Source organism: Caretta caretta, chromosome 5, assembly GCF_965140235.1.
Source record: "Caretta caretta isolate rCarCar2 chromosome 5, rCarCar1.hap1, whole genome shotgun sequence".
Taxonomy (NCBI): domain Eukaryota; kingdom Metazoa; phylum Chordata; order Testudines; family Cheloniidae; genus Caretta; species Caretta caretta.
The window spans coordinates 110,902,025-110,919,816 of record NC_134210.1 but is presented as its reverse complement, the minus strand read 5'-3'; the positions used below and the strand labels follow the sequence as shown (position 1 = coordinate 110,919,816).

The following is a 17,792-nucleotide window of genomic DNA, read 5'->3' as shown; positions in this document are numbered from 1 at the left end:
TAGGGAAATGTCAGCCCATCTGTGCTGCTCCTCCCCATAGGCACATGGCTGCTGCAGAAGCTATGCTGTCATTAGCATTCACCAGGATTATTTGCAAAATGTGAGGGGTTAGAGTGCAGAAGATATTTCTGATCAGTTCTACCATCATACCCATCATCATGCTACCTGAGCACCTTGCCAGAGAATACACATACATAATGTACATTAACAATTTACAGAAAGGAAATTGGCAACTTAAAGACTAACAGATTTATTTGAGCATAAGCTTTCGTGGGTAAAAACCCCATTTCTTCAGATGAATGGAGTGAAAATTACCAATGCAAACATAAATATACTGACACATAAAGAGAAGGGAGTTACCTCACAAGTGGAGAACCAGTGCTGACTGAGCCAATTTGATCAGGGTGTTAAATTTGCAAATGAATTTTAGTTCTGCTGTTTCTCTTTGAAGTCTGTTACTGAAGTTTTTTTGTTCAAGTAGAGCTACTTTCAAATCTGTTATAGACTGTCCAGGAAGATTAAAGTGTTATCCTACTGGCTTTTGTATGTTACTATTCCTGATGTCTGATTTGTGTCCATTTATTCTTTTACGTACAGACTGTCCGGTTTGGCCAATGTACATGGCAGAGGGGCATTGTTGGCATCCTCAACTGAAAGAAATATTAACAGTGATGAGAAGCACTTTAAAATGTTTCCCTGTGCCTACCAGCATAACCTCCACCTTGCTTCAGCCAGCTCCTCCTCACACAGCTGCAGGATAAATGGGCAGTGTTGGTGTTTGCATATGATGCGAATAACAAACAGAGAGGGGTGTCATCTACATATTGCTAGCATTTGAGACCACACAGGCTCATAATCTCTCCTAGCAGTTTCATGTAAATAGTGAATCAAATAGTAGCAATGCAGCTTGTAAATGAAATCTGTGGTGGCAAACGAGCATTTATCCACCACTATCCGGGCCATTTCTGACCTGTATTCTGGCCTACAATCAGCTTGTTATAGACCTAGGATATTGGCTATGGATGGACGTATTTGAGAAATTTGTTTTTTCCCCTCTCACTGCCTCCAAATGCATAGAGTCCCAACATAGTAGGTTACAGAGTGTTCCCAGAAAGGGGAAGAAAGGAATGCCATGGAGGCAACTTCTCTTTTTGCAACCGTCTTAGGTGAGATCTGCCCAAGCAGGATCTTTTCTGCTCCTTTAGAATTTCTCACTTGGTCACAAAAGCTTTTTTTATAAACCTGACGAGCAATGCAGCAGCATTTTCCTGTTGATGATCCAGATTATTGATTATTGAGTCATTAATGAGTTCATGTACCGAAGAGTTTATGCACAGTGTATCTCAGATGGACACCTCTCAAATGGTACTATTTTTAAAAGTAAGCATACGCATATAAACCATAGATATAACAAATGCTCAGTGAAAAGTATTATGTCACTCTACACGCAAGTATAAAAGACCTTTGACATTACATATATAAGAAAAATGTAAGGCATTTTCAATACTTTTACTCGGAATAGTCATGGTTAGGAAGGAGGGAAGCTGAGTCTTACGAAGTGAATAGAGCAATCTAAGCCAAACACATCGTAAAGAAAAGACACTTTTTATATCAGTATTTTTGAAAATAAAAACAGCTCAGATATTATATTTGTGTGGATCTACCTCAAAGTGCCTGCAGATGCACATGTAAATAAGGGACTTGAAAATCAAAAATACTTGAAAACTTGCTAGTGGGTTTCAAAGTTCTCTAACCTAGTCGAGTCCTCGGTTGAAGAGAAAATGGGAATTTGCATGATTTTTCTTACAATGTATGTATTTTGTAGCAAATATCTTCCAGGCAAAATAATAAAGAACATTTCAGTAGTCAGAATTCTTAGAATCAAATGTTACTTTTAACATAGCACAAGAAATGAAAAATTCCATGTTATTTTTATAATGTATCACTGGTCCACAATGAGAAACAATCTAATACATAGATTTTTGCATTCAATCTCTTTGTCAAAAACTACATAGCACATCAAATGTTAATAGCACTAGGGAGTTGGTGATTAATACAAAAACAAATACTATATTATAAATTTTCTTTTGTTCTTCACTCACAATGATGCAAGGTGCTAGAATGTAACCTTTAAGGGTTAAAGAGTTTAATCAATGTCAATGTCTGATCTTCTGAAGGCGATAAAGAACAGTCTGTCGAGCGATACCCAACAGAACATCACTTTGTCAAGCCACAAAGCACCCAAAAGCTTGTCAAGTAAGTTACCAGAAACCTCTTTGTGGTTAGAACTCAGCTCCTTCCTGCTTGACCTATTATTTGATATTTGACCACTTGGTTGCAAGACACTTGCTCTTTCCAGCTGAAATGTCACTGGGGCATCTTGTCAGCTCCCCGACATCTCGGCCTGACATACAATTTTACTTTTGTGTGCTACAAGGCAGAAAATGCAGGGCAATGGCTTTGCTTTAAATTCTGTCAGCATCAAAGATGGGCGTCACTCTTGGGTCCTACCAACAACAACAAAAAAGGAGTCTATTTTGAAGGTCAAAACTGCCATTACTTTAAAATATTTCAGTTTAAACTAAATATATTACCTGCAACACTGGTTTGGGAACTGTCCTTATAAAGTACATAAACATGTCATCAGAAATCCTCCCTGCACAATTGTTCTACTTTCTCATCAAATGCAGACTTGATAAAAGGATGAGTTTTCAACGTCTGCAGGGACCAGATTCAGCAGTTAACTTAACTTGTTCAAATGGGCAAGTGGTATCATGTAGGAGCAACCTGACCTTCTCACATTGACCAGGAGTGACATTATTGTGCAGGAGGAGAAGCAGTCACATCATTTCTGTTTTGCACAACCTGCTTAAAGTTTGCAACTAAATGCTTGTCTTCAGTTGAGCTGACAAGAGAGAAGAGGGGGCTCAGTGAACCATGGCAGGGCTGCCATGAAATGACAGGAATCATTGGCATACATTTCAAATAGCTCTCTCAATCCTATTAAAGTACTGCAGTCCTGATTTAAAATAGACAAGTATGAAACAACTTTGATAGATAGAGACTAAAATGGCTTATTGATTTTTTTAAGTCTGAAGAAAATTACCCAAAATGTGTCATTCTTTAACATTTAAAAATATATTACATAAAAATGAGCAACTGTGATAAATAAAACTAAAAAAACAAACAAAAAAACTGGACTGTTTCACTACACCAGAGTGAGAAGTACAGAAACATGGATGTATGAACTCACCGTTTTCAAACAAATGTAAAAATTAGTGTCACATGTTAAAGCACAATTCAAAGGTAAGATAGCCCAATAAAATATCATTTTAATTGCATCATTTAAAATTTATACAGTTTTTCCTCATAAAGTTAATACAAAGTCTTAAAAGCCATTTTGTATTGTTCTTTTGGTGCTGGCTGAGATGTTGAGGGCAGAGGAATAGGATGAAGACTGAGAATGGGATCTATTGTGAATAGACCTGTAAGATGTATCTGCCTCAGCTTGCAATGGCAAAAAATCTGGGATACAGCTCAGGTCAGGCTGAAGTGCTGATCTTGAAGCCATGGGGATGTTTGAACTGTCTCGTGATTCCTGGAATAAAGTTTAAAAAAACAAAAACCACACACACTTATTGTGGACCAATCAAAATCAATAAATACAGTACAAATAATTTCAATTTGTCCTTCACACATTTATGTGCCAGTTCTTCTTTGTTTTATTAATTTATTAAAAATGCATATTACTTTGCCAGGCACTTCAACCCTTGGTAATCAGCAGCAGAGAGCTTCATATGAAGCACTTTGCACGAGTACTGATTGTTAGGGAACATCAGCTTCCACAGTCTAAAGAATTTTGCACATGTTCAGTACATATTTACCATTTGTAATGCTGGAAATCTTACATTAGAAATGACATTAAGAGGTATTTTTTTCTTGATAAATACCTTAAACTTACTCTCCCCCGACACCGTATTGGGAAGAATCCTCATTTTTGTCCATGTGCTTTTTCATTTTTAACCACATTTTATTGTAACTTAATCAAACTTTTCTTTTAACATTTGTTGGATCATAAAATCATCATAAAATAAACGCTCAAAGTGCCTTATTTGGAAATGTGATTCATGTTTGAGAATGTGATTCATGTTTATTTATATATATATATATATATATAGCAATGTTACCATCAGAGCTCATTCATATCGATATAAACGGTAGTATACAACAGTAGAATTCCAAATATTTTCTTAAAGCAACTTTTGTGATTTTCCCTCTTCCCATTTTTGCACATCAAAGATTCCATGTATGGTACGCTTAAGCATACTGAAATTAGCCATTGCACTTTCCACAGCATTATATGCAGTGGTTAAAATGGCCCATTAAGGGACAAAAGTGCAATATGCTGTTGAGTTTTCTTAACTTTTTTCTTTTAGGAAAAGGTGTTTGTGTTCTTCTAAATATCCATGATTAGCATTTTGAAAAAATGCCAGAGTTCTAATGGTTAATGTTACTATACTTCCATGATCCATAAGCTTTCAAAATCTGATGCACAATTTTTTCTGGTCCTGAGATTTATTTTTTCATATTATATACATATATATACACAATAGTAATGGGGGGAGTGAGGGGGAGAGGGGAACCCTCTCTCTCTCTCTCTCTAGATATATATAATGAGAGAGACAGACACAGAGAGGGTTCCCCTCTCCCCCTCACTCCCACCATTACTATTGTTGAAGAAAAATCAATGGTTGCATCTAACACCTAGTTCAGCAATTTTCTTTTATGTTGATTCTTTTGATTTCCTGATACTCTACAAGCTATCTTATGGCTGACTGAAATCAGCAAGGTTTATGCTGGACCTTCAAGGAGAACCAATATGGAAGGAGGTTCAAATCTCCTTCAATTGCAAGGAGGTATTTAAAATGAAGTAGTACCTTATGTTTTGCTAAACTATTGTGGTTATGAAGGTGAGTTAACCGATAGCACTAGCAAATACTGATCTGCACCACCCCTGGCATTTCAGTCCCATTTTGCTCTCATTTTGTAGGACTGAGGCCATAATAAAACTTTATTGTATTGTAACTAACAATCTGATGCCTTTATGGAGGTCTAATTTCAATCTATTGTACCAATTAGCAGTTTTATATTTTAAGTTTATTTTAATTAGCTTAAAAATAAATCAAAATAGAAAATAAAATGTATATGAAATCCAAAAGCAGAATTCTTCATGCTGTTTGCAGAGATTCTGTTATTTGTTTTGATACAGCATTTTTGCCAATACAAAGCATAAGAATACACTGTATCATTCTGAAAAGACTGTTTTCTGTGTTTAAGGAAATGAAATCACTAAAAATAAACTGTAAACAAGTTGCCCAATGGGTGACAAATATTGAAGAGCAGCCTGTTTAACAGATCAGTATGCACTGGTTTCCATGTCTCAATTAATGGAACTATCATATTGATTAAAAATCACTAGCTACAATTGTATTCTCACAGTTGTTTTTTCCCCCAGACTTTTTTTTTTTTTTTTTTTTTTAAGATCAAAATCCCAAGTAAGGAGTTGGGAAATCAGGTTTCCTTTGAGAGATGCTCAAAAAATGTATGCAACTTAATGATTGGCAGCAAGTCAATAGACTAGGTTACAGTAAAAGCTTCAGTGTTGGCGGGGGGGAAGGTCTGTTTTAGTTATCCAGGTCCTATGCTGCACTTCATACAAAGCTAGTGCAGAATGATATTCACAGAATAGGGTGGAAATAAAATTTTATAGTCGCTTGACTGATGTAAAAAAATCTTCACTGCTATTGAACTGGTTTGAATCTATATTATTATATAAATTTACAACAAATAAAAAACTAGTATTTCATGAAACTGTAAAAAAAATTAAACTGGTATAAATTATAACCATTATGAAATAGCACGGTGTACAAATGCATGAAATTTAAAGTTATTTCCCCAACAAACCTCTTTCGAAACCATTGCAGTCTATATGTATTTAGACACTTTTTAAAATTGTGTATTATTAAGATGACAAACTGAAATGGCTGGGCAGGAGCTATGATGATAATCTATCATGTAAATATGTGTGTAGTTAATTTTTAGAAAGGGAATTACTTACCTGAAATAAGGGGTCTATTCAGGTAAATCTTTAGCATAGCACTTTTATTTACTCAATCAGTTGTAAATGATTCCATCTAAAATGTCACACACGGTCAGGTAAATATATTTTTAGGATACAATGTGCCTAAGAAAAATATTAATTCAAAATGCTTTTGAAACATAGTAATTAGGCATGTTCCTGAGCCATTTTTCCAAGTTTGAAAGCCTAACTTCTTAAAATATGTTCTTCCAAACAAGAAAATATTAAATGTTAGTCCATTTTATGAAATAATTGCATTATAAACTATACTTAAATCAAAGCCATATTTTAGTCATACGCAAGCAAACAGGCTTCTAAAACAATGACATTAAGTTGATTATCTTTCATAACTCCACTCTGATTAGGCTTTGATCCTATTTTAGAGATCGCCCCATGAAAAATTAGTTGATTTTCCCAATGTTTAAAATAATTTTACTAAACTGATATTACTACATATGACATTGTCTGGGAACACGATAATACTGTCATGTGTGACATCCTTATGTATGAAATTATTTAGCGATGTCAACATATGCAACGGCATCACACTGACATCAGGTTTTAAAATTTAAATACTTGTGGAATAATACACACAACTTGGGATTGGTGGCGTATATGTATGTGTTGGTGGTACAGATGGATAACTAAAGAATACCTACTATCATAGTGAAGCATGCTGTACAGTATATTTTTTATTTTCAATTGTAACAGTAAAATCTATAAAAACATAAGAATGGCCATACTGGGTCAGACCAAAGGTCAATCCAGCCCAGTATCCTGTCTGCCGACAGTGCCAGGTGCCCCAGAGGGAGTGAATTTAACAGGTAATGATCTAGTGATCTCTCTCCTGTCATCCATCTCCACCCTCTGACAAACAGAGGCTAGGGATAGCATTCCTTACCCATCCTGGCTAATAGCCATTAATGGACTTAACTCCCATGAATGTATCCAGTTCTCTTTTAAACCCTGTTACAGTCCTAGCCTTCATAACCTCCTCAGGCAAGGAGTTCCACAGGTTGACTGTGTGCTGAGTGAAGAACAACTTCCTTTTATTTGTTTTAAACCTGCTACCCATTCATTTCATTTGGTGGCCCCTAGTTCTTATATAATGGGAACAAGTAAATAACTTTTCCTTATTCACTTTCTTCACACCTCTCATGATTTTATATAACTCTATCAAATCCCCCTTAGTCTCCTCTTTTCCAAGCTGAAAAGTCCTCGCCTCTTTCATTTCTCCTCATATAGGACCCGTTCCAAACCCCTAATCATTTTAGTTGCCCTTTTCTGAATCTTTTCTAATGCCAGTATATCTTTTTTGAGATGAGAGGACCACATCTGTATGCAGTATTCAAGATGTGGGCGTACCATGCATTTATATAAGGGCGATAAGATATTCTCTGTCTTATTCTCTATCCCTTTTTTAATGATTCCTAACATCCTGTTTGCTTTTTTGACTACCGCTGCACACTGCGTGGACGTCTTCAGAAAACTATCCATGATGACTCCAAGATCTTTCTCCTGATTAGTTGTAGCTAAATTAGCCCCCACCATATTGTATATATAGTTGGGGTTATTTTTTCCAATGTGCATTTACATTTATGCCCATTAAATTTCATTGGCCATTTTGTTGCCCAATCACTTAGTTTTGTGAGATCTTTTTGAAGTTCTTCACAGTCTGCTTTGGTCTTAACTACCCTGAGCAGTTTAGTATCGTCTGCAAACTTTACCACCTCACTGTTTACCTCTTTCTCCAGATCATTTATGAATAAGTTGAATAGGATTGGTCCTAGGACTGATCCTTGGGGAATACCACTAGTTACCCCTCTCCATTCTGAAAATTTACTATTTATTCCTAAGCTTTGTTCCCTGTCTTCTAACTAGTTCTTAGTCCATGAAAGGACCTTCCCTCTTATCCTATGACAACTTAATTTACATAACAGCCTTTGGTGAGGGACCTTGTCAAAGGCTTTCTGGAAATCTAAGTACACTATGTCCACTGGATCCCCCTTGTCCACATGTTTGTTGACTCCCTCAAAGATCTCTAATAGATTAGTAAGACATGATTTCCCTTTACAAAAACCATCTTGACTTTTGCGCAACAATTTATGCTCTTCTATGTGTCTGACAATTTTATTCTTTACTATTGTTTCAACTAATTTGCCCGGTATTGACGTTAGACTTACCTGTCTGTAATTGCCAGGATCACCTCTAGAGCCCTTCTTAAATACTGGCGTTACATTAGCTATCTTCCAGTCATTGGGTACAGAAGCTGATTTAAAGGACAGGTTACAAACCGTAGTTAATAGTTCCGCAATTTCACATTTGAGTTCTTTCAGAACTCTTGGGTGAATGCCGTCTGGTCCCGGTGACTTGTTACTGTTAAGTTTCTCAATTAATTCCAAAACCTCCTCTAGTGATACTTCAATCTGTGACAATTCCTTAGATTTGTCACCTACAAAAGACGGCTCAGGTTTGGGAATCTCCCTAACATCCTCAGCCGTGAAGACTAAAGCAAAGAATTCATTTAGTTTCTCTGCGATGACTATCATCTTTACGTGCTCCTTTTGTACCTCCATCGTCCAGGGGCCCCACTGGTTGTTTAGCAGGCTTCCTGTTTCTGATGTACTTAAAAAACATTTTGTTATTACCTTCTGAGTTTTTGGCTAGCTGTTCTTCAAACTCCTTTTTTGCTTTTCATATTAAGTTTTTACATTTAATTTGGCAGTGTTTATGCTTCTTTCTATTTACCTCACTAGAATCTGACTTCCACTTTTTAAAAGATGCCTTTTTATCTCTCAGTGCTTCTTTTACATGGTTGTTAAGCCACAGTGGTATAACTAGAGTGAGCTCACAAATCAGTCCGGATGGTTTTAACCTTCAAAGTCTATGCAAGGATAATCTTACTGTACCACAATCCCCATCATTATGCATTGCTTTTATACCACCCTGCACTTTTTCATTTCTTTCCATTCTTGCGCAATGTGTTACACCAATACTTCCTTCTAATATTTGATTTTGTATCATTAATTTTCACTGTCCAAAACTGTTGTAGAAAATTTTCTCTTTTAAAATGCAATAATTACAATCCAGTAATGAGATGCAATAAAAATAGGAATACTACAACACCATTAAAAATCCTGTTTGCCCAATTCTCCATGATTTAGGACTCCTGAATTGTAAGTAGCAGGCCTGATTTTCAAAGGTTCTGAGCACCCACAGCTGTGACTGAGTTTGATGGGAGATGCAACTACCCTGCTCCTCTGAAAATAAGGCACAATGTTTTTATTTCATGTTAATAAATTTTTAACAGCTCAGCATGCACAACCATCAGCGTAAGTAATTCTAAAGTCCGAGGCAAGTGCATAATACATCATTATATCATCAGACCACTCAGAAGATAAGTCAACAAAATATTTATCTTTAACACTGGAATGATCGCAAATGAGACCAAGGCATGCAGAAAGAAAGAAGATTGGAGTTAGAGTTAGGAGTGAGATGCGGGGTGGGGGAAGAGCGATACCAAAGTTATAAGTACATGTAACAATATAAGAATTAGTTAAGGTCCGGTCCTGTCTGTGCTAGGTGAGTGATGGAGATGTAATTGATATGCCCACCATTAAATCACAAGGTAGATTTTATGGAATTTGCTCAGCCATAGAGTCACATCTGCCTGGAAAGAGATTAAGGTGCAAATTATGGGATGCCTGGGATACAAAGGTGTCTGCCAGAAAACAGTCAAAGGTAGTGCGGTAGCCCTGGGCATAAACTTCTTGCGCTGATTCCAGCTTCTCCAAATATCTGTGGAGAGGCTGCAACACCAGGAGGAAAAGCAGGGTGCTACAGGGCAGGGCCTAGGAGTCATAGGACATAGTATACATATTTGTGCACAGTTGATGCTTGACCTGGCAATGGCAACTAGATTTATTCTACCCCCATGCAGAGAAATAATCTAGATTGGGAGACAGGCCATTACTGGGTAGACTCTGGTGTGGGGATGACACACAATAGCACTACTTTAGCAGCACACTGTCTGGTTTTATCTACACTGGACATTTTCTCTTCGAGATTTTCCATTTTTGCTACCATCATGGACAGCTCCACCGATGGTAAAAACAGCAGGAGTACTAGTGTAATGTAGTGTAGTGGCTTTCACTGGCATTTTAACTACAGTGTTGTCAATAAAATGTCTGAGAAAGGTGAAATAGTGGTTAAAATACTGGAGAGATAGGTCTCACTAGCATTTACGTGTAGGAACAATGGGAATTTGTATAGGAAGAGAGAAGGGAGAGAAAAGTCTAATGTGGACAGTCCCTATTTGTGAATCCTTTTTGGGAGTATTTCTGTGGAGAAGCAGAATTTGGCCCTGCTAAAAGGTTCCAAGATTTTAGATCATGCAAAACTACTTTCAAACACAGCTGTTTCCAGCATAGAGTTGCTTATTTGCTACATGATGGAAATCACTCTAGGCTTCCAGGATGCTGCTATGGGTCTCTTTGCTGTTAGAAGTAGCTTAAAGGAGCCATTTTCACTCTGGATGAAATACATAAAACATAAGTGATGAAAAGTCTAAAATCTGGCACTTAAAATGGGAAAGCTCTGCTACTGGGTGCCACTGTAACGTAATGAGAGTTAGCAAACTTTTCCAGAGCAAGAAAGTACACTAGCCAACAATAACTGTTTCTTTCCCAGGTCAGTGGTTTCACAACTCTATATGCTGATGCAGTAGGCCTCAAATTGGTGTTCTGTAACAAAGAAAGTAGTAACATGCAGTATAAATCATCATTGTCAGCATTTCTTCCTGGTTCCAACAACAAGTTGTTGTCAGAGACAACAATTCAGTAGCTACCAACTCACTAAGTATTAGAAGGGTACACATCACTCTTTCTTCGTTTGGAACTACTAGCCAATAGTTTCCAAGTAGATTTTCCATTACTGGAGAATTTCCTTTTACGCTTACAGAAGTTTTTATGATCAGGTAATTATCTGGAAACAATCATTATTATCCTACCCCCAGCATGATCTAGCATTTTATATGCTGAGTGGAATTACCAACTATAGGCTCTGCTTAAAAAAATAATCAAAAATAAGATTTAATATATTTTAGTAGACAAAATATTTCATACTTTTTCCTATAAAGCTCTTGAATGGAATTTTTTTCTGAAATATATTAAGAGCCTAAGGAATACCTATGCCAATCTACAAAACTTTTGTACATATGAAGAATCTGTAGGACCAGAACCATGATTATCAGTTTAATATCTAATATGCACAATATGTGGACTATATCTTATAGGCAGGGAGATGGTCTAGGTCTTTTGCGTTGTTAATTTCAATAATTTCTAAATAGCTTAGGTAAAATCCACAATCTATACTGTCTTTCAAGATTCTTTCTGAGCTATAGCACTGTACACATGTTATCCTAGTAGATCCCAGTTTTCAAACTGCATTGTTTTACACTGCTCTATAATGATATTGAAACCTAAGGCTAACCACAAAAGGTGCTATTTTCACAGTGTAATACTCAGCATGCATTCATTTAAACCCAAATTTCTAATTCTTTACTAGTGGAATACATTCTCATCATAGAAAGAGACTTTTCACTTATGCTATTTATTTATCAGTGTCCCTGTACCTTCTCAAAAGTAAATGCACTTTTTATTTTTTTATCTGACTAGCAAACCTAAATTGTTATTGATTTATTTTGTGTTCTGTATTGAAACTTACAATCTTAGGGGCACCCTGTATCTTATTAAACTGTTTTGCTGTTTCTCTGAACATTTTTTCAGTATATAATATTGTTACTATGTGTAATTGATTGCTTCCCTCAGTTCCAGGCAAGGCCACCCCTCCCCCCCCATAGGTGAGTTTTCCCTACAACTCTTCACGGTTTATCTTCCTTTTATCTGTACTTCTAATAGCTGCCTCCACAGCATTTTATCTCAAGTCAGTGGGCATAGGAGAGGAGACTGAATGTGTGTGACCTCAGCAATACACTCAGTCTCAAGAAGCCCATATAGTAGTCCTTGCCACTGACCCAGTTTTTCCCTGTACTGGCAAGAAAGCATTGCCTATTCAACAGCTCTAATTGTCAAGTCTCCTACTCTTCTTGAGAAATGTATTCAGCTATCAGCTGAACTACCAAGCAGTCTAATTGTTTGCTGTAACCCTTCACAGTTTCTTTTTGAGTTGGATGTACATTGACGCTCCAGCGGAAAAGGAGGAAAAAAGTATATTTACATTCACTTTGCCAAACATTAGCATCTTTTGTTCAATCATTTGAATGCAGAAGGGTTAGGAGAAAACAGCTTAGAGAACAAGGGTTGACACATCCAGTGTGAAATCTTAAGGTGCTTGAATGCAATGAGGGAGAAAGTGAGACTGAATCACATTTCAGCTCCCTAACTGTGCTATAGTCCACATGAACTTTGTGACAGGTCTCTGTCTCTCAGCCACACTTGACTAGCTTTTGCTGACATTCAACTGTCAGACAGCAACCCTTTACCATGCCCCTAACATGCTCTACAGCTTCACCCAATTAACTCGCTTTCACTTGACATTGCAGCAAAAAGCTTCATAATAGGTGGTCAAGGTGCATGGTGTCTGCCTGCCCTCTAACTGCTCACGCACAGCAAGATGTTTAACTATCTTCCTTCTTGCCTGTTTGCTCAGAACTGGTGCGACTACGATTTAGTCATCCTATTTACTAAACTGGACAAGGGAAGCTGAAATATGGCAGTGGTGCATTAAGCTATCTTTTACAAAAGTCTAATTTTAAAGCAGATCCTTGGACCCAGTTACCAGGAGCCTTTTGGTTAAAAAATTACAGAGGTTCAGTAAAATGTTTCGATCACTTTCTAATTAATAAAGATAAATTGTATTAGCAAGATGGACACAGAGTGAAAAATAAGGTAAAAGTCATTATTTCTAACTAACATTTTATGAGGTAAAGGAGAAATGACTAGGAGCAAATTAAAGTGTCTTTCTGATTCAGTTTTCTTGCATTATAAAAATCTTTAGACATTTAGAAAATCAACTTTTCTATATATTTTGGTTAAGTATGTAATACTTATAAGTAAAAATATTTAGTATCCATAAATCTATATATCCAAGAAAACAAATGAATTGTAAATCTTTTTCTTAAAAAGATTTTAAGTGTCCATTCTCCACCTGTTTTCAGTCTGAGAATATGTCTGGGACTTAATTATCATTCTTTTGCAAACGGATGAATTCAGAAAAATCCAGGTTACTTACCACTTCTCACTAATGGTTTTCACTAAATGTATGTGCTAACCTGGCAATGTCCTGAGCCCTTTCAACTCCTATTTAAAATCAGTACATGTGGGTGCTCAGCACCTTTGATTGCCTCTATAGATACACACTTTTCAAATCATGAGCCTTACAGTGCAGAGCCTATATCTGTTGAAAGCAGTTTGATTAGGATGGGGCATTAAGTATGTTGATAGGTGAACTGTACATTTGAGAATGCTGTCAAACATAAAAGCGGGTTGCATGAAACAGCTGGGCTTGATCCTGATCTCACTTGCACTGGTTCTATACCAGGGTAATGGCACTGATTTTAATGCAGTTATTCCTGATGTACCCTGCTGTCAGATTAGAATCAGCCACTTGTGGGTTCTTCAAATCAGAAACTAGCCTAAGAAAAGAACTGGCCTTTCTGAGACATTGCTCAGAAAATACCAGTTAATATCTGAATAGTTTAAAATAAATAGTCATATGTTTTAGGCTCAGTTTCATTTGATCTCTAACATGTAGGTCTTTTGTAAATGCAAGACCCAAATTATACTAACTGGGCAAGGAACCAAGCTGATCAGTTATAAACAATTTGAGTGTGGGTGAACAAGGGTTACTGTCTCTATTGTTTTTGGCTCAGTTCATATATACAGTTATACTTCAGACTGTGATTAAATAAAAGCCTAATAATTAGTTCAACAGAACTTTGTATACTTATTTGATTCAAGAGCATAATCAATTTCTAAATTCAGCTGTTAGTTCAGGTACTGGAATATCACTTTATATGAGGCTAAACATTCAGTTTGAATGCCGCTAAGCAAATGGAACTAATATTTTTTGCATACCAATCACATCTTATGTGAATCAACATTTTAAACAAATTGTTAATGGAATTTCATCCTTTGGTATATAAGCCAAATGTGTGTTCTGAAAGCTCAGTGGAGTTTTTAAAAACCATATAACATTACAGACTGAAGTCAGGCATGCAAAATTTTATCAGAAGAAATTTTCATAAGGAACATGTAAGGAGATCTGGAAAATATTTTTAAAAGCCCTGAAAAATTTGATATAATAAATAAATGCAGTTATCTCCGTATTATAAATGCAATTGCTATATATTTTTCCTATATTCGTATATAACCTTTTTGCTTTGTTTACCATACAAGTTGTGAAATATTTGATATATTTTGTTAGCTTTTTACAAAGAGACAATACTGTAATTTGGGGTCCTTTTGGTTTCGAAATGGCATAATTTCAATCTCAAGTTATTAATCAGGACTCCAAGTTAGATCTTCTACTTTAACAAACAATCTTGCATTCTGATTTTTAAACATTATTTATTGGGTGAATTTAGGGTTTTTCGAAGTCCTGAATTGGCAGCACTGGAAAATGAACAAGTACAACACTTGAGGCTTCTCCACATCTCCCAGCCAATATACTTAAACCCTGATTGTCATATTTTGCATACAGAAGATAGTAAACTTCAAATATAAAGTTCATATCCCTCTGGCTCACAGGGATCAGTAATTAAATATAAACCACTACTGCTAGTAATAGTTAGTGATAGATTTTTCAGTTGCTCCAATAAATATGGCATTGGTAGGTATTTGGCACCAAAAACCTTGGCAAAGTCTTGGTTAAATTACAATATATGCTCAATTTCAATTACTTTTGGGTGCTTTGTTTCCAAAATCCCAAGTGAGGAAGCCTGGAAACCAGACAGTTTGAAAGCCTGATGGTGACCCTGTCCAATGGTGTACATCAGCCAAGCCAGCAATTGGGAAGACAAACAAGGTTCTAGAAACCACTGTTCCAAAGATTGGAGAATCAGTGAGCATTCTAAAACTTTTCCATGGTGCTGCCTCTGGCCACCAAGGGCTTGCTTCCTTAACCAATCTGACTGTATTTATAATAACCACACCAGTGTGTGGCATGGATGAGTGAGCACGTTTGTTTTAGCACTAGGACATTTTGTGATATTACCTGTATGTTCTAGTGTTCTTATTATGAACCCAAACTTCACAGTTCTATATTGGCTCTCAGACTCAAAAGTGTTGGATCCCCAAAGCAATACATGCCATTGAAGGTTCCAAGTGACCCTATCTAACAGAGTATACCAACTGGATCAACTGTGCCATTTGAAGAGATGAAATGGGATCTTGGAAATCACTGAAACTATGTTAGGGTTCAGAGTGGTAGCCATGTTAGTCTGTATCAGCAAAAACAATGAGGAGTCCTTCCGGCACCTTAAAGGCTAACAAATGTATTTGGGCTTAAGCTTTCATGGGCAAGAACCCATTTCATCAGATGCATAGAGTGGAAAATACAGTAGCAGGTATATTTATCCATAGTACATGAAAAGATGGGAGTTGCCTTTGTTGAAGAATGGCCACTTTTAAGTCTCAATAACAAACTTAAAAGTGGCCATTTTTCAACAAAAAAAACTTCAAAAACAGACTCCAATATGAAACTGCAGAACTGGAATTAATTTGCAAACTGGACACCATCAAATTAGGCCTGAATAAAGACTAGGAGTAGATGAGTTATTACAAAACCTAATTTTACCATGCTAATTTCCCCCTACTGTTACTCACACCTTCTTGTCAGCTGTTTGAAATGGGCCACCCTCATTACCACTACAAAAATGATTTTTCCTCCCTTGGTATTCTATTGTTAATTGAATTGTCTCGTTAGACTGACCGCCCACCTGGTAAGGCAACTCCCATCTTTTCATGTACTATGTATAAATATACCTACTACGGTATTTTCCACTAAATGCATCTGATGAAGTGGGTTCTAGCCCACGAAAGCTTATGCCCAAATACATTTGTTAGTCTCAAAGGTGCCACAAGGACTCCTTGTTGTTTTTGCAACTATGTTAGTGTCACTTTGTATATATTCAAAGTTGTAGCAGTATTAAGCAGAGCAGAACAGTTCTCCAGCTGCTATCAGTACTAAAATTCGTTATTTAAAAATTGTGTGTAAATACTTATTGCACACTGGAAGGTAACCACCTTTCCTCCTAAAAAAAAAAAAAAATGCTTTGGCTTTTTTTAAAACAAAAAACCCGATGTCAGCAACCCAGCAATCCTGAACAACCCAATTACAGTAACAACAAACTAATGCCTGCACGATGAAGGAAAGAAAAACACTGGCAAGGAAACAGATTTTACTTTTAAGGGATAGTACACCGTAGTAAATATTTTTTTAAAATTAAGAAAATTACCATGACAACATCTTTTCCTCTGACAGAATGAAGCTATCAAGTCTATTGGGTACAAAGTCCATATTTTAAAAACCTGTTTAAATATCCACTTACTCAACAGATCTGAATTACTCCAGGGAGCCCTCCTGATCTATAGAGTAAATAAGTCTTTACCAGATGAACTGGAACAGCTGTATCATCACTAAGTGATGTGGATTTCACAGCTTTCTATGAAAAACAGTTATATATTTAATTAAAATACCCCCAAATCAAATACATTGTTAATATAAAGAGGTGTGACTTAAATGTATACCACCCAATAAAAATAAATGTTAAGATGTTATTTGCTGACAGTATGACCTTAAGTAATGTCAATGTTAAAAGGAACATAATTATGAGTTAAGAACAGTGTTAAGTTTTTATGCCCTAATTTTGAACTTCCTATCTTTTATCTGTGTATGTCATACACTTTAACATACTTTAAAATGTAAAACTCAGTAAAAAGTATAAAATGCAAACAATCAAGCAGTTGAAGCATATTAACAAAGGTCTTCTGCATAAATATATTCCTCCTTAGTAAAAATACCAAAGTAAAGGACTGCATTTTACAAGGGTGCAACATAAAAAGCAAAGCTGCTTTTTCTCTTCAAACTGTGGGGATATACCCATATCCAAAAAAGCATTACTGGTTCCACCTGTAGCTAAAGTAAGAGGAACTGCTAGGAAGTGCAGCTCTCTCTCTCTTTTGCTCCCACTCATCTCCTCTCCTGGGCTCAGAGGAGTGCTGCTACCCCAAATTGCTGCTCCTTGACTAGTGAGGTGAGGACTCAGTAGGCAGTACAGGGGAATCTGAAGTGGGAGCAACCTTAGCCAATGATATCTAGCTGGGGAGTTTCTGTGGTTCCCAGCCTTTTCCCACCAGCAGGTGGCGCAGCAGCAGTACCTGACAGGAGAAGCAGAAGTAGCCCAGCCACCACTCTCTACAGGAAGATCTGACACCCTACTAGCCCCACTCTCCTCTAAGGGGAGAGAGCAAGTAGATCAGATCACCAGTTCCCCCTACTCCAATCCAGAGGGAAGTACAAATAAATAATCATAATACATGAGATTTTGCATTAAAAAATATTTTGAAAGGACTTAAAATCTTCTAATGTACAAGAAATAGCATCAAGCGTTTCCAATGCCCTGATGAAAAAA

General features: G+C 36.6%; 1 protein-coding gene across 20 annotated transcripts in view; it reads right to left on the bottom strand.

The window, feature by feature from the left end:
* Positions 1–17,792, bottom strand: part of CCDC171 (coiled-coil domain containing 171) — a 262,059-nt gene that overhangs the window by 37,914 nt on the left and 206,353 nt on the right. For 15 of the 20 annotated variants that reach the window (XM_075128797.1, XM_075128798.1, XM_075128796.1 and 12 more), the window contains one exon: positions 1,916–3,598. The exons of 4 other annotated variants lie outside the window; for them this stretch is intronic. In XM_075128797.1, the coding sequence (XP_074984898.1) occupies positions 3,389–3,598 (210 nt within the window). In that variant the 3' untranslated portion in view covers positions 1,916–3,388. Of the gene's footprint in view, positions 1–1,915; positions 3,599–17,792 lie in introns of those variants that run through there. One more of the 20 variants, XM_075128803.1, reaches the window with a different exon arrangement.